At 47.2% G+C, this 23910-nt stretch overlaps 1 protein-coding gene across 2 annotated transcripts in view; it reads right to left on the reverse strand.

Annotated features, from left to right (window-relative positions):
• Positions 1-23910, reverse strand: part of ZNF536 (zinc finger protein 536) — a 239952-nt gene that overhangs the window by 148851 nt on the left and 67191 nt on the right. For both annotated transcript variants that reach the window (XM_039231888.1, XM_039231889.1), the window contains exon 2: positions 12146-12298. In XM_039231888.1, coding sequence (XP_039087819.1) covers positions 12146-12298 — 153 coding nt within the window. The remainder of the gene's footprint in view (positions 1-12145; positions 12299-23910) is intronic.

Here is a 23910-nt window from a genome sequence, read left to right on the forward strand (position 1 = left end):
TGTATACAATAGCTCTAAAATTTGTTTAAATTATACACATGGAAACCATTTTTAAACCTAAAAATTTTATGGCAGTGTTACGCAAGACCGAAATGAATGATTTAAGTCTTGCTCTGCAGTAAATCATGGATATAATTAGCAAATGGCATACTGCACAAGTAATTTATCATTATTTGGAGGGCACCATTCCAGACGAGCTCAGATATCTGCAGACCTACTGCATTGTTTCTAAATAAAGAACTATAAATACCGATTCTATAAAATATTAATACCATTACAGTGCATTATGATTGCAGCATGTAAAGACATATAGTTAAGATAAAAAGCAGTCAATAAAACTTAAAAGAAAATGAGTAATAAAAAAGGTACAAAATATATTTAGTTTCTGTATTTGAAATTAACATTATCTACTGGTCTTCGTAGCGCCTTAAATTTGTACTAATGGCAAACGTAATGCTCCGGTAGTAAAATGTGTAATTTACCTTTAATAAGCGCTTTCTAGAGAATAAAAATAGCTTTAAAGAGTGTTTTAAAACATATAAGATCATTTTCATGAATTAAATATTTATTTAAATTCAACACCCAACTTCTTTGTTCTTTCCACCACGGAAAAAGATACCATGACATGGAACTTGGACCTGCCTGCATTGTGGGATAGAGGAAGGGAGGAGAATAAACAGATGTGGATTTAAATATATTCCAAGAATTTGTTAGCAATCCAGGGTCTCTTCTAGGCTTTGGAATCAAAAAGCTCTCTGGAAGCAAGGGGATTGTGGCACTCTGCTAGCTTATTCACAATAGCACCCTGTCAATATCCACAATTATTTCTCCCAGGAAATTCGGTGGCCCCCACCCATTCCTCTATTCGATTGTAAGCCAGACTGATAGAAAAAGCAATGGCAAATCACTGGTGAGTGGTGTATCCCGAACACATTTTGCTGTGTCTTTCTCAACTGATGCTCTGACTCCCAATCTCTAGGCATCGGGCACTTGGAGGTAACAACATCTGAGAGGTGGGGGGGATTCCTTGATACTGGAAACAAGAGGCCCACCAGGGGATTCAGCGTCATCTCCAGATTTCATGCTGGAACCTTGGAGAAACTATGCCTGCCTTTTCAACATGGTGGCTATGTGCTCCCCATTCACCCGTGAAGATGCTGAAGGTCTCCCCTGGACACGTCAGAGACGGGAAAGGGGCCCAATTGGGAATGTATGTCTCTAAATTGGAAAGTCCCAATGTAGACTGGGACTTTGGTCTCTGGCTAGGCCAATGCCATGGATCTAGCAGGAAGACTCTATCCCCTTTAAGCTAAAGGCATAAATGGCCTCGGGCACCATTTTCTCACTTCCTGGAGTCAAATTCACTCCAGCCATGCTATTTGGATGTCTCATCAGAGGTCAGGGACAGGTGCTATGGACAGGCACTTCTGGGCTGACGTAGCAGTCCGGCGGCCAGTTGGAGCAGAAGCAGGGCCTGGAGCTGAGGAGATAGTTAGTAGCCGGACTTGTGACAGGAGACTCTAACTAGGAACTCAATTTCCTGGCTCCCTACTTTATCAGAAACCTAGGAGAGGGCCCTGCAGTGAGAGCTGGCAGAGGTGAGGCCTGTAGGTACTGGGTGAAACTCAGGATGCATTTCAGAAATGCACCTGGAAATGATTAAGTGCATCTGGCAAAGGGTTCGTAGAGAACGCATGGGAGTTCATTGGCAGGCGCTACGGAGGGAAAATGTGGGCTTCTGCCTCCAGGCCTCAGTGGGGTGAGGGGCTGTGTTACTAGGTGGGGACTGCAGGGATGCATAAGGATGTGTGTGTCTATTTCCAAAGGACACACATTTGAAATGCACACTAAAGCAGTGGTTCTCAAACTCATTAGAAGCACCAGGGGATTTGTAGACACTAGTTCTGGAACATAACACATAGCAGTTCTGATTCTCTAGGTCTGGGGTGGGGGCCAGAGGGCAGAATGTTCAACAAGTGTCCCTGGGGATTCAGATGCACCGTCAACATTACACTTGGGAAAAAAACCAAGGTGAAAGACACTGCTTGAAGCTTTTAAAAAATGCTGATACCTGGTCCCACCTCCACTTCCGGAAATTCTGAGTTCATTTCCAGAATGAAGACAGGGACTCAGCTCCCTCAAAGGCCCCCATGTGGGTCTCTGTGGAGCCTGGGTGGAGAAGCACCCTTGTAGGCAGACACGGTGCGATGGCTGAGCAGCGATGGTAGTCTGCTGGAGACCCTAGGAAGTGTCCAGAGAGTCTGCAGTGGGGACGAGAGGCCCCATGCTGGTCCACACTCCCCGGGACACAGGATTCCCATCTTGGGGACTTGGCTTCCTCAGCCTGTCACGTGCGAAGTCGCCATTGCTAGTGCTCACTAAGGCTCACATCAGCCCTAAGGCCTATGGCAAGAGTGAAACCAAGTCCCCCGAATGGGGCCAGGGACACATGTACAAACGTGTGCACCACACACCCAGAAACATGCAGGTCATTTTTGCGCGATGTTTAGATGGAATGAATGAGCACTTTTCACCTCCCAAGTAGGGAGGGCAACTGAATGAAGAACCAGAGATAAGGCCCCAGCTACCCCTGCTTTCAGGGGACCCAGATCACACGGCAACTAGAGCAAGTGGAGTTCATGCACATATACACCACATATACCACCACATTCACACACACATAACCCATCACACACTCACACAACAGTCATACACCACACACACACACTACAACCATCGCACACAACGTTCATACGCATACATTTACACATACACATCATAGTCATACACCACACACATCACAACCCATTACACACTCACACAACAGTCATACACCACACACACACACTACAACCATCGCACACAACGTTCATACGCATACATTTACACATACACATCATAGTCATACACCACACACATCACAACCCATTACACACTCACACAACAGTCATACACCACACACACCACACACACATACACACATATACCACACACCCAGCACATACTCGGACAACACCCATATACACACCACACACACATATCATACAGTCATACACCACGCATGCATACTACACACATACCACACAATGCACACATACATATATCACACAATATCACACACACACACACACCACACACCCAGCACATACTCGGACAATACCCATATATACACCACACACACATATCACACAGTCATACACCATGCATGCACACTACACACACACCACACAATGCACACATACATATATCACACACACCACACACCCATCATACACTTATATGCCACATGTGCACGTTATACACACAACATACACACATACCACACATCACACATATACACATCATACACACACACTCCCACTACACACACACCCATCATATACCACGTTTACACTACACACACAACATACACACATATCACACATATACACACCACACACACCACACACACACACACACACACACACATACCACACACCCATCACCACTCATACACACACTACACATACCACACACACACACACACATACCACACAGTGCCGGAAACTCTTCCTCATTCAACCCACTGCTCTTCTGAAGTTCAGAATAGGCCTTGGCCTCCACTACTCCAGAAAACACAGGCCATCGCTGAGAAACATGAAGTGTTCACTCTTAGGATTGGGTTTCCAAGGGTCCAAGCCCTGCTGGATTAGGGGCCACCTAGTGAGTTTTCAAAGGTTACTCTGACTGCACATGATACACACAGTCTCTCGCCTTTCTTTGCCCCTGCGCACACTGACTAGATGGTTCTACATGCTTCCACTGCCTATCTGTTCTTCCTCACCCCACTTCTACAGATGGATGCTCCACAGCTAAGTTCCAGGGGATAAACCCACCCTTTTGGATTTGTGTTAAAAAAAAAAAGATCCCCGATTTTATTTTCTTTATAACCCTTAAATGACTTGCAGAACCACTACTGTCCTCTCTTTGCTGCCCTCTCTCACCTTCCGGGGCTTTGTCTCAGAGAGGGTACTGGAGCCCCTTCAGACCCCAGCTAGCCCCCACCTGGGTGCGCTCCTGGCCAAGCACACCCAGGCAGGGGGTCATCTGGGATGAGTGTCTCCTGGAAAGCCCCAGGCAGCCCAAGGGTCTCACTGTCCACTGGAAACATTCCAGCAGATACACGGACCTGCCTTTCCTCAAGGGTGCATTTCAGAGTGCTTGGGAGACAACCTCCCAACACTGGCCTAGACTAGACAGAGAGAAACCTGTCAGCACCTTTAGCAGGCTTTGAGGTGCGGGCAAGCTCTTCTCTTGTGTTTGGTGACTGGCGGACGCCAAATCTACCTATGCCAGGGCTGCTTCACAGTAAGGGTCTCCATATCTGGCTATGTGCTTTGACCCAAGCAAGCTGGGCTAAGCCTAACAGAGCCCCCGGCTTCTTCCCAGGAATGAATCACAGAGCCAGCCATCCCTCTCCCACCCAGCGTTCCCCATATGGCCCGTGACACAGGCAACCCCAGACCCTGCCTTCAGCTCTGTCTAGTTGAATGACTGGCCACTTAGGCCATAAATTGGCCCAAATCTACTGCGAGGATCACTCAGACCGCCCCAAGCCTTCAAGGGAGTCACAAGTCCTCCGGTTACTCTGGAGATATTTGGGGCGCTGTCTTTTCGTCTGCCTGTTGTTGGAGCCAGATGCTCATATGCCTTCAGAGCTAGGCAGATCATAGGAGTGTGTGAAATAGTGGGGGAGGGGGGGAAATGGCTTTCCTAGAGGGCAGCTACCACTGCTGACAAGCAGCAGGGGCCACAAAGACCGCCGACATGTTAAGAAAAGTCCCACATCCTGATTTCTACAACCAATATCCTGGTTTTTAAATAATGGCACCTGCTTTGAAACTTTTTCCAGCACTGAGAGGACCACAGTAGCCTACTCTGCAGATTGGGTCGCCAGTTTGAAACCTGCAACTGGGAAAAAGGTACCCAGTATGGAGCTAATCACTCACTGAAGAAAGCAGGTGAGGACACTGGTGGCTTTCCATGGGGGAAACCTTTCCCAATATTTTAAAGGAACAAAGTATGAGCACAGACAATACGCTTCTAGAAAAGACAGCTCTGCTAGAAAAGGCATGCTGAGATGAAAAAAAAAATCATCGGTTCATCATTCCAATAGACTAATGAATTACTGGAAACATCTTACATTAAAGCAGCTACCCACTGACACGTGGTACAAGATGTATATTCAACTTTGGGATAACACTGATAACTTCTTCCAGGCTCTGTACCATAAATTTTTAGAAATATATGACCAAGTGGTTTAATGAGTTCATTGTACCTATTTTTACATGAGCATGTCTTCCATCATTCTGAGCCTCCACTTTGCAGTTGGTGGGCCAAAGGAACCCTCACCACTCTGGGGAGTTGTTTTGGCACTATTCAGTGGAGCAAATACCCAACAGCACCTCTCCAAAAATAACAGGTGGCCTCACATTATTCTCTCTGGAAATCCCTTTACCGAACTTTGAAGAAGTGTCTCACACTCCTAACGTGTGTGTGTGTGTGTGTGCGTGCGCGTGTGCGCGCGCGCGCACACGAGCTAAACCTCCAAAAGTGTTTTAACTTTTAAGTTGAGTAACTGGATATTTCTCCATATTTGCATCCTCTATTTGATATTTATTTAGTCTTTCTACATGTCTTTACTTAGTTAATACCAGGAGAGATAAATATGGTGGTGCCTTTGCAGCGAAGCTGCAGTACATTAATATAAATTGTACACTAATTCCCCCAAAGCATATATATGTTGTAAACCTGAAGACTTTTCACACAGCTGCTTATTGCTAAACAGTGCCTTGTCCAGAAGGGGACAATCTGTGTCTCTAATTGCTGTCACTGAAGCCGAGATTCATTATGTGACTTTCCCATTAAAATGTGAGCATTAATTTGTATAATGAAATATCACCCACTGCAGTGTTCATTAGCCATGCCCTACTGTATACGGCACATTGTTAGCTACCTAGAAACTGTAGTTAATTTCACTAATGGATATTTCCCTACTTAGTGTTTGGTAGGAAATTTATACTGTAACATTACCTCTTAAACTTTTAAGGAAATTTAAATTCAATCAATTATTTTCAACAAAAGTTTGGGATGTCATTAAGGCAGGAACAGCAAGGTTGGCGGACAGTGGAGGCATAAAATGGGCTTTTAGTTCATCTTGGAAATACAAAAATGATAGAATTTTAATTCAAAACAAAAACTAAAAGAAAAGAAAGAATCATCTTTAGGCAAGTAGATCTTTTTTTTCTTCATTATTCAGGTGGCTGTCCCTCACTAAGGATGACAACACATGCTCTCCTTTTAGGGAAAAAAATGGGAAAAGCATCCATGTTAACCCATCTATTTTTGAAAATCTATTCAATATGCTTTTATAAATGTTAAAACAGCCTGCTCACCTTACTGAGAAGAGGAAACAGGGAAGCATCAAAGGTAAGGTATGTGTACATCAGGCGTTAGGCACCTGGGAAAGGCTCACTAAACTCTCATTTCCACCCACATCTATATACCAGTTGGTGCTTCCAAAGCTCTTTGAAGATGAAAGGCAGTTTCCAAAACGGCATGAGTAATTTATCATCTCCTGATGCAGCGAGTAATTCCACCCCACCTTCCTTCCATACCTCCGTGTGCCCCAGTGGCCGCTTCCCTGCCTCACCACCTCCCTAACCGATTTGTGCTCGTGGGGAAACTGAGGCACACGGGGTCAAGGAGGCATGGCCTCAGGCCATTCTGAGTTAGGGGTAAAGGAGGAGCCAGAGTGTACAGTACTTCCCTTTTAAATCGCCGGGAGGCTGCGTCAACACACCTTGTGGGTACAAGTCACTTCCTTTCCTCCTGCTGGTTATGGTGTGGACACACACTGTCAAAGAAATGTTGCATTAATTCCCTAAAACAAGCCAAAATATCCACCCAGAAAAGTACAAATATCAACACAGTGCAGCGGTTAAGAGACAGATCTGGGTTTCACCCTGTAAGCAATGCTGAGCAACCCAGAATGGGTAACTCCACGTCTCTGAGGCTCTGTTTCCTCCTCCCTGCCGAGGGGCAGGGTGCAACCTGGTCCCTGGGGTGCTGGGACTGATAAGGAGTGAATCCAGGTGCAGGGCTTGGCACGGTGCCTGCACTGGCGAGTGTCCATGAAGTGGTGGCTACTGTTACTATTATTGTTGTTATTTACATTATTCCTCCTGGCTGCATTTTTCTGCCTCTAGCCAGTGGCTGCCATGCAGTGTGGACTTAGCCACAGTCAAGAGGCAAGAGAGTTTCTGACCCCGGCCCCCAGCTGGGCCCACACCCCTTGACTATGGTACTGCATGACAGAAGCAACTTCCACACTTCTCTGTGGTGCTATCGGGCCAGGGACACCTTGCCTGGGGACAAGCATGTGAGCAAGAGCCAAGGAGAACACCCCAACACCCCACTCAGCCAGCGTCCAGCTGCTGTGTTATGGAGGCACCCACTTGGCAGGGGTCAGCCCAGCTGGGCATGCCCCACAAGCCCACCCTGACCATAGCCCAGAGCCCTGGAAAACCACTTCCGGCTTCTCTGTGCAAACCCATGTTCATAAAGAGGTTCTCAACTCAGGGCTGGACCAGTGCACACAGCACATCAAAACCAGATTAATAAACCACTTGCATAATTTGAGAGGGGAAGAAACTAATGAGATTTATTTTTAATTAGTCCCTGAACTTTTGTGCCTCCAAGTTTTCATGAGTGAGGTTGCTTATTACATTTCTCTACAATGGTCATTCCTGAGATAACAGGAGCCTCCTGGGAACCCAGCACACAGGTAAGCCACCTGAGATGACTCAGCCTGGGGTTCCACAGCCAATAGATGGGGTGTCACATCCACCTGGGGCTTGTGGGGGGGGGACATGCACCCCTCCAGCCTTTCAGAAACTGATCAGCACACAAAACAGACACACGGGGCCCTGGAAGGTATCCCCAAGATGGGGCTGGAGGAGGGGGCAGTGAGGGAAAGAAGGAAGTGCATTTTCAGGCAGCCCACAATGAAACGATTGGCCAGCCTCCGTCAGGGGCAACCTGGGGAATATCCCTGCCTCCTGTTGCACACACATTAGGACTAAATGTTTGCCATGCAACCCTGTGAAGGTTGATTTTCTACATCAGTTGGGCCACGTGGTACCCAGACGTTTGTTCAAATATTATTCTGGGTGTATTTGGGAAGGTGTGTGTAAGTGAGAGGAGCATTTGAATGGGTAGACTGAGGAAAGCAGATAGCACCCCACCCCCAAGCGTGGGTGCTCCCCCCAGTACACTGGAAGCCTGAACAGAACAAAAGGCTGAGGAGGGGAGAATTCACTCTCTCTGACTATTTTCCAGCTGGGATGTCCACCTTCACCTGCCTTTGGACTCGGACGTGGGTTGGGACTTAATGCCACTGACTCCCCTGGGTCTGCCCACTTGCCAAAATGCACATCTTGGGACATCCTTGCCTCCACAATTGAGTGAGCCAATTCCTTAGAACACATCTCCTTATATATATGTATATATATTTATTATCTATAATGTGTATTGCATATATGTAGGATATGGATATATATATATATATAATTTATATATAATTTCTCTGGAGAATCCTGATGCAATCTCCTTTCCTAGCCTGCACTGACTGGTTCTGAATTCAAATCACCACCATGTGCTCTAGAAGACAAATCACACACATTCAGTGACTGGGTCCTAATCAGCTCACGATCATGTCTGAAACATGAAAGCAATTCAGCCTCCCCTGGGTGGGCAGTAATCAGTGACTGCCTGGCAAGACCCAGAGTGGAGTGGCCTCGAGGATTTGAGGGTCCCTTGGGGCTCCCGGGGTCCTCCACATGCCTCCCTCTGTCCCGCATGGATCTGGCCGCAGCCCAGGGGGTAGCAGAGATGTTCTAGCTCATGCAGACTCTCCCCAGCCTCCAGGTGTTGAGAACAACGGCTCCTGCATCTACTCCGTGCCTCCCTAATAAACAGGTGTTGGTAGAAGGAGGGCAGTAATTGAGTTAATGTAGTGGAGTTAAAAAAGGAAAGTGGTTTTTATCAGCGGATGTTATATGATCAAGACAGCTCATGAAGATGGAGTAGGATAGAAAAATACAGAGAATGTGCCACCTCATATGCTGACCAATTAAAATATATTTATTACGCACTGGATTTTTACATGTGCTCATATGGGTCCATTATAGAAAAACTTCAAAAGATGGTATTTTGGAAAACATGGATTCCGTCATAGACTGCTGTCTGTCCTCTGGCCATGTCACAGACAGAAACGGGGCAAGGCAGGGTGGGACAGCCCCACAACCCGGGGCCCCGTATTAACTCGTTTATTAACAAATCACTTGATTTTGATTTTTAATTACTCATGTAATCTACACTTAAACATTGTCATAATGGATGTTTATTTTGGTGATTTGGAACGTGTCACACTTTCTGTTCTATTCAAATGCACGCGTCTAAGCATTTTCCAACTTCTTTGTTCTTTGATAAAAAGGAAATTGATCTTTATCTGGTAACCATTCTGCCTTTTAAACACTGCAAATGCCGTTTCCGAGGGGGGCTGGTGGTGTGATGTTTCCATGGCTTCTTTCATTTTGTCCCTTATTCTGGGAAGTTTCCTGAATGCCTCTGTCCATGGCCCTGTCTTGCTTCTCTCAGTGTCTCCAAAGACTAGTGGTCACAAACCTCAGAAATTTGTGAAGCAGAAGAAGCAGGGATTTGGGGGTCGGGGGAATAACCTTTCTCAAGCTTTAAAACTTCAAAAAGCAGCGTCTGTTTGCTTCCACCCACGTGGCCTGAATTCACCCGAAATGTTCTGTGGAGTATCTACTATTACTGCCTTTGGGCCAGCTGATGGGAGCTGGGCCCACAGGGTCGGCAGGGCTCCTGGCTGGGAGGCACTGCCTCTGTCTTTCCTTGCCCACACTCCCTGGCAGGGCACGCCTCACCTGTGGTGAGCCACCAACCACCTGGTAAGCTTGGCCCAGAGGCCTGTGTCTTCATCTAATAAAAGGGTGTCATCACAGGACATGCCTGGCCAGTTCTGCACACTCCTGCGGACACCCAACAGTGGATGCCCTGGTGGACTGTCTCCCACATTGTGGCAGTCTGTACCCCCTCCATATCCCTTCCAACTATCACCACAACCCAAGGGGCCTGGCTCCAACCCAGGGAAGAAAGTGGACATCGGCATGATCTGAGAAAGCCAGGTATCAAAGCTACCTCATCCTGAGCCTGATCACTGGGAAGACCTCGCTGAGAAGGGGACATGGGTGCCAAATCTGAAAATGAAGGAGTAAACCAATGCACCTATCTGGCAGAGATGTGCAAAGGCCCTGAGGCAGGAACTCAGGAACCCCTCTCTGAACTCCTGGGGAGAGAGGTCTTCTTCTATCTGAAACCAGTCTTCTATGTGCAACTCACAGCCTGCCTGCCATGCTGTGGCTTCCAGAGGGTTCACGAATGCAGGCTGCCTTTCTCAAAGGACCACAGGTTCCCTAGGGAAGGGTCCACAGTCCTTCACTGTGCTTGTCCCTTCCATGCCACTGGCATAGTCAGAGATTACAGGAAGAAGGTCACTCACTTACTCTCAAATTTGTTCTCACATTCAAGCTCTCAAATGAATCCATTGTGCCCCTGCTACATGTAAAGGGCTCTTGTAGGCCCTGGGGTTCTAGAAATGATAGCAATTAACAACATGGATAATATTGTCCCCCTCACATTCCACTTGGAGGGAGACAAGCAATGCAAAAGGGAATGAACAACTGAACTGAACAGGAATATTTCAGAAAGTGCTAAGTTTAGACAGGGAAGTCAGACTCAGTCTCTCCGAAGAGCTCATGTTGAAGCTAAGCCCTTAGTGACCACGGGGAGGAAGGGCACTTGGGGGGGAAGGCACAGTGGGTACAAAGGCCCTGCGGCAGGGACTGGCACTCTGCACTGGGGAAACCGGAAGAGGCCCGTGGAGTAGGAGAGAGATTAGGAGGACCTGGAAGAATCAACCCTACAGGGCCTGGGGGTGTGCTTTGTTTTAGAAGATCCTTCTTTGCCCTGGGTTGACTCTACGAAAGACTTGCTCTGGGACAGGGAGGGACAGTGGTGGTGCTCAGCTGTGCCCCAGACCATGAATAAAGATGGCAGCCCACAGCCCCTGGCCCCTGTTCTCAGGGCTCCTCTCCATGTCAGGGAGATTTGTGGGCACCAGGTGAGGTTCCAGGTGAAGGGCTCCTTGTCTTTAACCACATGCCGCACACAAGGCCCGTGTGCACTAAATATCCTGCACAACCCTGAGCTTTATTGATTCCTTGGGAAATAGACCACAATTATTTTTGAAAATAGATGGCATATTTGTCTATCCTCTGAAGCAGCTCATACTCCAATAGATAAAGTGTCAGGAGAAAAATCAAAGAAAATGGAGGTGTCCATATCTCAGATAGATTTTTTGTGTGTATTGGCAATGTGCAAACAACCAGCAGAAAAGCTAAAAAAAAAATACCATATATGACCAAGGGACAAGGCAGACAGACAAAAAAAGAGTCCTCATTTCAAGGGGCTAGGATGACAGGAAATAGGAGAAATGACCAGAGTGGTCCAGCAGCCACTTCCAGTGTTGGGTTGAGAGCACCTCATTTCCTCTTCTGACCAGACCCAGCCGAGAGCCACACATGCTCCATCGTGGGGAATGTGAGGGCTGACGCCATCAGTCCCGTCCCAGTGTGGGCATCTAACCCCAGCTGGGCCAAAAGCCCATCCCCCTGCATGCGGTAAGGGAGCTGCTACGCTCAGCTCCTTTCACACTCAGAGCTGAGCTGGGATCCAGTCATTCGCACCCAAGGGCCCCTGGTCCACGAAAGGGGGAGAGAGGCCCCGCCTCATTACAGATAGCGGCCAAATGTCCTGGCCTCCCATAAGGCATCATCCCCCCAGACCTGGACCGCAAGAGATCGGCGCCTACAGGCCTGTGTGTCATCTGGGAGGCTGGTTGTGGAGAAGCAAGCCAGGACGCCAGGGTCCCCTGGGACCCGTGGAGAGTGCGGTGGGCCGGTGATGACACCGTGGTGGCCCCGCTGGATGCCGCGCACCCTGCCGCACCCACACCCCTCACCTGTGTGTATCCGCAGGTGGACCTTTAGGTGATGGGATGTCCGGAAGGTTTTCCCACAGTACGGGCAGTCCTTCATGGCCGAGCCCAGGCTCCTGTCGCGAAGCAGTGCGGGCTGCTGGACGCCGGCGGCCCTCCCAGCCTCCTCGCCGAGGTCTGCAGTGGGGGAGAAACGTTCTCACATCACTTCCGCACGTCAGAAGCTGTTCGCACCCAAACTGCTAACACCGCACAAAGTGAAACATGTCAATACTACACCTGTCTATTTCATTCTTTCAATCTGACAGAATGCTGACAATTCATGTATTTTCTTGTTATTCTCTTAAATTATTTCATCTTTCCTATCATCATTTTAAGCAGCATATGGTACCTTTATATTGAACTGAATTAAACAAGAAAAGAAACAGCTGTGTCAGCAGCTGGTTTGATTTCTTCTCTCGCTTAGCTCCTATTAAATATTTTTTTTCAAAAGTTTAAAAAATGTTGGTGTTTGTTGAATCTGGTTAATTTGTAATATGGACTAGCCAGAGAGCCCACTATAGGATCGGCATCACATTTGCATTATATCTAGCAACAAACGAGAGGGGGAAAATGTGTCTCGGCCAAGTCCCTAAGACATGCAGACATACAGCTATTTTGGGACAGGAAAGAAAATTATCCAAAACTGATCATTTCTTCCTTGTTGAGTCTTGTATCCACCGCTGGCTGCTGTAATCTTATGAAAGGGAGAAGAAAAAGTATGAAAATGCAGTTCCACAATTAGCCCATGATAAACATATAGTGACATATTCAAAGTCATGTGCAGAAACTCAGCTGCTAAACTCCCATAAACTTTGAGCAGAGCAGTTAAATCTTTGTGCAGTGACTTGAGAACTTCCTCTGTAAAGTATCAATACAAATTTTCCTTCCCGTTGTTATTTGTTATGTAACCCACACCATTAGAAAATGGAATAAAATTTACATACGGCTGCCTTCTGCACAGAAATAATGGGACATAATAGTAAATAAAACTGTGAAAATATCTGGTGGTTGGAGGATATGTTATCGCAACACCCGAGGCCCTGCATCACACTGCCAAAGAGGCTACGTCAGGAGAGCAGGGCAGAATCTGGGAATCTGCAACTCCCAGGAAGGGAGGCAATGGAGCCCTCTCCTCTGGCCTCCCTGCAGAGCTGGAGGCTGAGCTCCTGGCACAGAATCCAAGCTCCTGGGGCCGGCGGGGTCCTCGCTGCAGCTCCCAGCCCACCCTCTAGTCACCATGGTAGACCCACTAGGAGAACAAGGGGAACTTCTGAGATAATACGCAGACCTGTGAGTTCTGCAGAGAGCAGAATAAACAAGATTTGTACCTTCCAAGCAATGGAAAATGCAAATTGCTTTTATTCTGCAACATCCGTTCCTGGTGTTCCCTGCTAACAGCCAAAAGGGACAGACTTATAGGCCATGCACAAGATGAAGGCAATCACATTTAGTTCTTATTTGGATGTTGGCTCCAAGCAACCGTGGAAACCTTTGGCTTCAAGCATCCTCTCTGCATTTGACTAATGCACAATGATATAGTCACCCTGGAAAAGTTCTTTGAAGGCTCACTTTTGATCGCATTCTCTCCAACTCTTCCAACCATCCTTGAAAGACCCATTCAAAGGGTTTATCTACCCAGCAGTTTTTTTTTTTTTTTCCTCATCATTTTCCACAGTAGAAGGGCCGGGTTCACCCACATCTAGAACTCAACCCACCTAGCACTAGCTTTCTGGTAATGCGGAAAGGTGGCTATTGAATTAGGGCAAACAGGCACAGGAGAGTATTATCATTTCAAGACAAACAAATGTGTCAGTACGTCACAGCGGGGTGTTCCACAGCCCACAGGTTGAGCCCACCAGGGGCCACTACCACCAGTTTGCTGATAGCCCATGAGAATAAAGACAAGATGTCAATTTCAAATCAACCACATACTATGTTTAAATAGCTGGGAAGCTATCTCCTACCCATTCTTCCCCTCCCCCCACCCCCTAATCCCAAACGTGTTGCATGTGTCCCCCAGCATTACTCAGCTTTCCTTTTGTGGGATCCTGAGGTCAGCTTAAAATCACAAAGAGCCTGATTAAAATTCTGCCAAATGCTCCATGCAACCAAGTTAAGATACCCTATTTAAGTTAGGGGGCTGATAGTTGACAGTTTGAGCTATAAGCAGAACTAAATGCCCTGGATGTTGGCTTTAGGTTGGAGGGAGTGGGCAGGTGCAGACTTGTGATGTTAAAATCCTGCAAAGCTCCGTGTTCCGTGATCTGCTCGTGAGCACCTTCCCCAGAACCTTCCACCAACATTTGTAAGCTGTGGGAGGTGGAGCTGTCCAGGAACAGGAGGGCTAGAACGTGGAGAACATATTTCTACTGTAGCTTTTGGGGAGTCCTTGCTCAGAGCACACGTAGATAAATACATGTGCCATTCTGGAAGGTTCTACAGAAGCTGAAGATGAGGGGTGCCTCACTATATGTCACTCTAAGTGATGCCCTGTATCTGTTTTCCTTTTATCTTTCTATCTTGGATATGTGTGGCCCAATAAAAAGAATAAATTTGTAAGATAAACAGCTTTCTTTGCAGATTTAAGAGTCTAATTTTCACTCTACACAGAAATGATTTTTTTTTTTTTTTGGAGGGCCAGAAGGCCTATGGCATTTACTCTCAGACTAATCCAAATAGAAAAACAAACTCTGAGCTATGATGAAGGGGCATTGTGGGTGGTCCCAGGAAGTGTCCGGAGAGGCGGAAAGCCAAGGACAGCCATGGCTGAGGAGGCCGGGCCACGCCGCACCCTCAAAGGGCCTATGTGTGAGTGGGCGCTGGAGCCTAAATGGGTGGCAGCGAGCACGGTGCACCAAATTCAGCCCAGCCACCCCGAGAGCCCAAGAGGCTCTCTCAGCGGAAAAGCGGGGGCTGCTCTCTGACTCCTTCTCTATCCAGAGTATCAAAGCACCGACAGCTGTCCTTCTACAAGACTCCCCAGGATGGAGTCCCGAGGCCTTGCCTGTGGCCCCACAGAGCTGCCCAGCGAAGCAACCTCCTGGCCTGCTTACAGACAGACCCGCCTTTCCAGCCTTTCCAGGAAACAGGAAAAAAAAAAAAAAAAAGAAGCACTGTAGAAGTTACATCTGTCATCCTTTCTTAGACCACTGGCAGACTGCTTCAGCTTTTTAAAAAAATGTCCTTTTCGTACAACCTGCAATATTTCTTTCCTTCTGCTCAGACACGCGTTCTAAGTGTTTGGGTAAACAGAAAGTGGACGTTGGCATGGAGGTCAGCCCCAGACCTGTCGTCTACTCCTCCTGGCTCATCCGTGAAAGAACGGCCAGTCAGTTCTGCCAGCCCAGAGACTGGGGTGTACCTGGGGCAGAGGCTGCGGTGTCCCGGGGGGCAGGGCATCTGGCCGCAGGCTGGGAGCCCTTCTCCTTACCTAACACACTGTCAGCCTGGGTGCGCTCTGGGTCTCACGTGATGGGATATGGCTGAGAAATAACTCATGGGACCCCTGTTTCTGTTCTTGATCCCTCTAAATAAGAGATCTGCTCTTCAGAAGTGGACGCCTTGTATGCATGCGACAAAGAATACTCCAGAGAGATGCAGGCTGTACATGCAACCCTTCTAGAGTTTTAGCTTAGACCAAGTGGATTGAGACAGGTATCAAAAACCCTGCAAGGTTTCTCCTGTTCCTACAAGCCAAGATCAGTTCCCTAAAAAAAGAAGAGATGGACCCAATTGCTGCGAGCTATGTTTCAAGTATATGTTATTTGGAGGTGAGGGGACACAAGACAGGACCTTCCTAATTTTGTCATCTCAAGGTCAGAAACCGTGCCTCCCACAGCTCCATTTGCGTGTTCCAATTTTCCAAGTGGACAGCAAGGTTGGCCTAGATCAAGGTGATATTAAAGTGCATTACCTTGTGCTAGCTTCGGCAGCACATATACTAAAGTGCATTCTGTTCCCCAGCAGTCACAGAGGGAGGGTGGGAAGGAAGGAGGACCCGGGCCATTACAAATGCCATGGGTCCTGTTAGCATCCTCCTCATCAACTGAACCACAGACTGGCAGTCCTGGATAGACCAACAACCAAATGCTTAGAAAAACACACAACTTTTCTGAAGTTAAAGCCTAAACATACATAAAATACTATCAGCAGCTGTCTGGGTCCATCCCTGAAGTGGGCTATCTTGCTGTACAGGAATATGATTTGAATTTACGGGGGCCTCATTACACATTTAACCTTACTGGTATATATGTCTGGAACATAAAAACGTAACGAGATAAATTTGTATCTTAAGGGTAGATTCCCCACAGGTTATCTTTAAACACTGGGCTTCCTTGGTACATATTGAAAATAAGCTTATTTGCCAAGAAGGCTGACTTGGGAGTCAGGAGAAGGAATCTTTTCCTTCTGCGTTCCTAATGCCTGGCCATCCTTAGGTAAATCCCTTCGCCCACCCCCTGCCCTGGTTCTATCTGGCCCAGAGGACTGAGCCTTCTGAGTGCTCTGCCCCAGCTCCCCGTAACCCTCAGCGCCAGAAGATCTCCAAGGGCCCTGTGGGCTGTCCTCGCCCACTACCTCTGTTTGGCCCTCCATCCACCCAGCCTGGCCTCAGCCTATGCCAAATAAGAAACCAGAGACGGGTCTTAGAGAGACAGGAGGAAAACACCATAAAAAGGATAGTAAGTGCCCCTCCTTTTCTCAGCTTCTTTTGCACTAAACTGAGATCAAGAGACAAGTCCCAGCCCATGGCTGGAGGCGATGCAGAGGAGAGACGTGTGCCACCACCTCCTTCCTCTCTGCCCCTGCCATGGTCTGAGCCTCATGTGAGGGGGAAATGGCTGAGAAATAACTCATGGGACCCCTGTTTCTGTTCTTGACCCCAGTAAATAAGAGATCTAGTCTTTAGAAGTGGACGCCTTGCACGGATGTAACAAGTAATATTCCAGAGGGACGCAGGCTGTACATGCATCCCTTCCAGAGTTTTAGCCTAGACCTTGCAAAGCAAAGGTTGAGGTGGCAGAATCACAAAACAGAAGATGATGGGTCACTGAGTCTCCAGGTCACCGGGAGCCCACCCACGCCAGACTGCATGAACGAGAACAAGTGTTGGTTCTGACGCCATGGTGATTTGGAGAGCCGCCATCGTCAGAGGCCACCAGGAACTGGCCAGGAAGAGGACACCTCTCCTGTGAACTGCTACAGGCTTAGTCCCAGTCTTCCAGAGAGTCCCACCGATCCATGGATGAGGCAGGGGACGAGAGCCAGAGAGGCCAACAAGATAGAGAGAGGCCAAAAAAGGAAAGCGAAGAGAGGTTTCCTGTCAAAGTGTGGATGTGTGCTCACCTTTCACTCCATCCTGCTGAGGCAGCCTCACCCCTCAAATGCCCAGAAGTATATTATGAAAAGATTTTCATTAAAAAAATTATAATGCTAATGATGATGACAATGGTGGTGGTGGTGGTGATGGTGGTGGGGCTAAGTCCAGTGCAGTGAATGGAGAGTTCTCCCAGCAGCCTCGTGGAGGTAAGGTCGCTGCTTGTACACCTGAGCACTTACTACTTTCTGACATGAAATGCCATGGCATTTTAATTTCTATGGAACTTCTTGTGTAACAGAAAATACATTTTCCCAGATGAATTGTGCAGTTAATTCTGAGTGTCTGCCTTGTGCAAAGAGCATCTCAAAAGCATGGCTCACACTTCATCAATGAAGAAAAAAACTGTTTGTGGAGTCAGGGGGGTGAGCAGGACACTGCAAAAGGGCATCTTTCCTAATTTTTTTGCCCGCATATGCCAGGGCTTTAAAATATTTTCAGGAAATAATTAACGCCATGGAGAAAGTCTGAAGGAAGACGTAGTTCCTCTTGAAAGCTTAACACTTTCCCTTATTTTGAAAACTTTAAAATTAACAGACCCAAATAAGACGATTATTGTGGTAGAGATTCCTGGGTCATTGAAGACTTCCTTTTATTTAAAAAGAAAAGATTTTAAATTAGTGGTATGCATAAAAATTATAGCATTACTGTAAGCAATTCTATTTAACTCCTAGGAGACAAAACTCATGTCTTGAGTCAGTATGAATCTGGTGTCTCTGCTTCATCAAAGTTCTCTGTTATGATGCCATATATAGTCAGGTTAAACAGTTAGGCATTAGTATGGATTGGCAAAAGTATTTGTTTAAATAGAGAGTTATTTTAGAAAAGGATGTCCGCTTGTGGAAGGTTACAGCTCGTTCCCCTTGGGTTCTTAGCACCGGGGCTGGGGCTGGGCTCACAGGCAAGCCCAGGGCTCATGAGCTGAAGCCTGTGCATAGAGGTGGAGAGGGGAAAGATGGAATGTTCTCTACTGTTTCCTTTTCTCACCTTCGACCCAAACTCAAAACGGCGCACAGCTCCATTTGCTTTCAGCGAGATAGGATTTCTGGAATTGGGGAAATAGGTCATTAAAAGGCTAAAATTTAGAGGAAAAAATATAAGATACTAGGATCTCAAATAGCCTCTCTAAAGCAACATTTTGATGAGTTAAGTGAAAATGAATCAGAAACACATGGATTAAATTTCCCTTAAAATACACAAGGGCTTCAAAATCAAGCACTGTGGGCCAAATGTGTTTCTGGTTTTACCAAGCCCAGAGCCCTTTCTTAATTGTCTGGTGGGGGAGTGTGCGGAGCCCCCACTGCTGGTGATTGGGCCACCCATGGGGTCTCTTCCCCTTGGCATTGTGTGATGCTGCTGTTGACAGCGTCCTCTGTAACTGCGTTGCCAGCTCTCCCGAGGCCCTTGGGGCCACCGCAGGCAAGTGCCTGTCGTCCCCAACCTGAGGACTGTGACCATGGATGCACAGGCAGCATGCGGACCTCACGGAATCGGCCTGGGACAAGACCTCTGGTGATGGGTCCCTCTGGGCTCCGCACACCCGTCTTCCCTCTGGCCCTGTCAGGAGTGGTGGGCTGAGCCCATCCCAGAGACGGTTAGGGTGAACCAGCAGCAGAGTGGGGTCATATATGAGGAGAACGAGGCAGGAGGGTGAGTCTGGAGAGGGTCAGCCCAGGGGGCCGCCACTGGGAAAAGCCCGGTTATATGCAGGATAAGGACACGCCACTGGCTCCACCGCTCTGTAGAATAACCCCCACCTCCTTCTCATGGCCTGCAACCCCCACTGCTGCTCTACCCTCATCGGACTCCTGAGTGTACTCCAGCCCCGCATCTGGTACCCAATTTAAAGTTTTGCTCCCGCCGCCCCTCTCCCCGGAATTCTCTTTTCCCAGAATTCACAAAGAGACTCACATTCAGGCTTTAGTCCAAAAGGCACCTCCTTGGAGAGGTGTCTCTGACCATGCTGTCTGAGGGCTGCACGCCTCCCGGCCCCCACTCTTTCTCTGGTCTGTTCCTTCACAGCACCTACCTATCTCCCTTTGCAGACTCCAACTGACCTATGTATTGTCCGCTTACCACCTGTCCCCTCCCCAGAATGCGAGCTCCACGCGAACACGGGCCATTTACTGCTGTTTGGTATTATGTCTCCAAACGCGGTAGGCACTCAGCTCATAGCGGGAGCTCGATACATACTTTCTTTTAATTACACATTTTTCAATGAATAAAAGAATCAGAGGAGGCGAGCGAATTGAAATTCAGAGGCTAAGATCAGTTCCTGACTGCAAAAGGGAAGCTGCTTTGAGTAGCCAAGGAGGAAAGGGCCCATGGTGTCAACCGCCAAGATACCTGAAATGCCCCAAGTGCTCACACTTTCAGGAGCTGGGGTGTGATGCTAGCAGGGTCGGCAGGAGGTCAGGGGCATGCCGGAAGGCTTCCTGGAGGAAGTGGCCTCGAGGGATCTCCCAGCTCTCCCTCTGTCCAGGTGGAGGGAACCACAAATACAAACAAAATCAGCAAGGCCACAAATGGGCTCTTTGGAAGCTGGGGACAGGTTGTTGAGGTCCTATCCACTATTTCACTTGCCTACTTCCTTGCTAAAAAGGAAGTTCTCCCCAACATGAAAAGAACCAGCCTCCCATATGTATACAGACATTCATCAATAGAAGGGTACAGTGAGACAGATATTTTTAAAGTAATCCGTGCCCCAATTTCTACTGTAATTATTGCAAAATATTTGTTATGGCTTCCTTTTTCCATCATTTAAATTAAGTACTCCTTCCTCAAAAAAAGAAAAGTATAGAAGCCTTTACTTTCAGTAAAGCATAAATTCCCAAAAGATTTCTACGCAGTTTACTTTCTTAAAACACACACACACACACACAACTAAAGCTTTTAAGATCCTCTTTAGATAATTTACAGCCCCCTCATTTATTTATGGGGGGGATCCTGGGGGCAGGGAGAAGACTGGAGGAGATGTCTGACTGCCAGGCATGTTTCAAGGAATTCTTACCTAAATGACACCGAGAACGAGCTGGACTGATCGTTTTTAAAATGCACTTGGTCAGTCGCCGTAAGTTGTGGGGCTGAGTTTTCTCTTGGGAATCGAGCGCACTGAAAGGAGAAGGCATGATTTGGAGATAACGTCTTCCCCAGAGACATGTTTTGCCATAGTCTTTTTTAAACAAAGAAGACATCTTAAGCACCTTGCAATATCTTTCATTTAATCGTTGGCAGAAGGCAAGTCCCTGATGAACACTGGCCTGTGTCTTTCTCTTTAACCAGCTGAGTGATCCAAGCTTTTAATATAGCCGTTCCAATTATTGTAAAAGTCATCTAGTACCTTATAACCACAAATATTGACAGTTTATTGCACAACACATTCCTGACATTTGAAGGTCACACCATACATAATACATACTCTTTTATAAAAGTGTCTGGAACAAAAAGATACATGATAAGCAATTACCTCTCCCGGCTGGTATGTATGTACAATTCGGGGCTGACTTGAGGTTGCTTGCAAGGCACATGCACCATTTTAAATAATCTATTAAGGCAGCATGGAGGCATTCATGATGGATAATTATGAAATGCCTCATGGACACGCTGCAGTCAGATTGGCTGGCCGGGGCATGGGGTCTGGGCGATTCTCCTCCTCTGAGTTTCAAGTCACAATGCTACTTTGCCACGGAGAACCCTGCCTCACTTCACAATCGGATTTCCCCCCAAAGCCACCAGGTATAACAGAGTCACAGTATGTTCTTGTTTTTCAGAGTGGTCTGCACGCAGCTGAAAGGAATTTCTAAAATCCACCAGGCCTGGTTCAGATGCACCCCTGCCCCCAGCCTCCTAAAGTGACCACAGCTCTGTTCGCACCGCCACGCTGTCCACACCCAGAGACCCGTGGCACAAGGGTCTGTGGCTGCCAGGCCCAGGTGAAAACCAGGGTGTAGAGTGTGCTCTGAGAAACAGTGACGGCGAGGCCGGGCAAATCTCCAGGGGAACATTCTGAGCAGGAAGGAGCTGTACATTGCCCCATTCTCTGTCTCGTCCCTACTTGTGCTTCTTAGCCTAAGTCTGACAAAAAAAAAAAAAAAGGTTCCAATCCCAGATTAAGCAGAAACTGTGATCCAAAGGCTTCGGGTCAAAACCAAGTTCCACCAATTCTTAGAAGTGTGATTCTGGGCAAATTACATAAAACCTCTCTGAGGTTTGGTTTCCTTATCTGCAAAACGGGGATAGACATAACAATTCATTTAGCACGGTGCCTGCTGCAGGACATGCTCCCGTTAATGGTAGCTTTCAACAGGAATCTTGCCAAAGGGTCACGTTCTGTGCCAGGATGACATGGTGGGGACAGCGGGGACCTGCGGCTTTAGGGCTCTCCACTCCCCACTAAGCTATGGAACTAGACACTTGCACAGGGTCCAGGATGAAGGGGGAAGGGTCCTTTCCTGAAATGTCCAGGTGGGAGCAGTTTCCCCAAAGCCCTGAAGGCCCAGGCATTTCTCCCAAGTTAACAGTGAAAAACAATTCAGGCTGCAGTTGCACTTCGCATAGATGACAATCTTTAATCACAGATGAACTGGCGGGTCATTATAACAGACACCAAACTCCCTTCCAAACGATACTAATGCCTGCCGTTTGAAAAAAAAAAAAAATATATATATATATATATATGCGTGTATAAATACAAATATATAATTTTAGAACTTTGTTAAAATAAATAATCAGCAAATTCTCCAGATGATCAAAAGGCCTTCTAAGAGTAATTTTATTTTGATTTCCAGAACGAACGTTCTAAAATTTAAGACACGAGACCAAAATGATTTCTATAAAGATGACGTGTTTATTAGCATTAAATCCCAGGGAAGAGGGCTCCGTTATAAAGAACACATTTTTGCATCTGAAAAGCATGCATATTAGAACGTGTGTGTTTCTTTAAGAAGCTATTCTGTTTTAGAGGGGAGCGGGTAAGATAGGGCATCACGTGACCAGGAGGTTGCTATGGTAAATATGCATTTTTTATTGAAGAGTAAACAGTGGCAGAAAACAAGTATCAATTGCCAGCTCTGAAGTTACTGCCATTTTTGAGCTGCACCGACTTCTCTAGCCTTTTTCATTTGAGAACCTTTATCAGAAAAACACTATCATTGAATCAAAATTAAAAATTTTTGAATAAGTGCTAAACCTTCCAATACCTTATAGTAATAATTACTTTAGCTGACATATAAAAAATTAGCACACAAAAAAAATCTATCCAGATCTGCTAATCGCAGCACATTGATCATTCTGGAGATCTGTTGCCCAGCTGGTGGACCTGCAAAGGACAAAATCTTTCACTTTGGCTCAGGCCACAGAGCCAAGGAGCTAGACGTAGAGGCGAGGCTACTCCAGGGTCCACAGTCTAGGTACTGACAGGCAAAACAAAGCCAGAGGAGATGCCCTTGGGGAATGGCCCTGCCCATCCAGTGTCTGGGTGCCCCCAGCTACAGCTGGAAGGGCAAGGAACTTCTGCAAACATGCTATGGTTATGTGCAGCAAAGTTTTCATTGTTTTCCTCCTTGCAGAAATTGGGAAGAGCCTGAAAGTTCTAGACAGGCAACTTTGTTTTCCTCTGACATATTCACAGGTGACCTTTCTCAAGTACAAGTTATAAACCTTGGATAGCTCCCGATCGCATCTCGAGTAGGCCCTCAACTAAGCTTCTCTGGCCAGGAGGCGAGTCTGGACTTTGTTTTCTCTGACACCAGCCTTCCTTTTCACCTGTCACTTGCAGAGAGCAAGGCTGTGATTCCTCCTCCTCCACCACATCTGGCACTTGGTAGGGTACATACAACCATTCACCCGACGCATGTATCAATGAATGATGTGTGAATAAATGAACTGACCCTAGCTCCGGGCAGAACTAGCTTCCTGGGTAGCAGCTTCTAACAGGAAGGTCAAGTCTGCTCATTCTCCCTTTGATCACAGATAAAAGTATCAAGTGTTGGCAAATTTCTCAAAGGGAACTTTCCAGACTCTGTGAATCCTATGGACAGGTCCAAAGGAATCTTGACCAGGGACAAGGAACAGACTAAGCAACATGACTGCGTCCTCCAAGTAGCCCCCAGGGAGGAGGGGCAGGCACAAGGAGCTTGTGGGGGAGGGGCAGCAGGCCAGAGCTGAGTGTCGCAAGGCCCCCAGTCATGGGTAGAGACTGACAGCCTGAAGGGGTCAGCTCGGGCACTGCAGCACCTCGAAACACTGACGTCCGTTTGACTCCAAGATCTGAGTTCAGTTCTGAATTCTGGGATTCCGAGCAAACTGCTAAAACTTCCCAAGCTTTAGTTTCTTTGCTTGTAAAACTGGATAATGATACTTATCACAAAGGAAT

Source organism: Hyaena hyaena, unplaced genomic scaffold (genome assembly GCF_003009895.1).
Source record: "Hyaena hyaena isolate Hyena2069 unplaced genomic scaffold, ASM300989v1 scaffold_61, whole genome shotgun sequence".
Classification (NCBI taxonomy): Eukaryota; Metazoa; Chordata; class Mammalia; order Carnivora; family Hyaenidae; genus Hyaena; species Hyaena hyaena.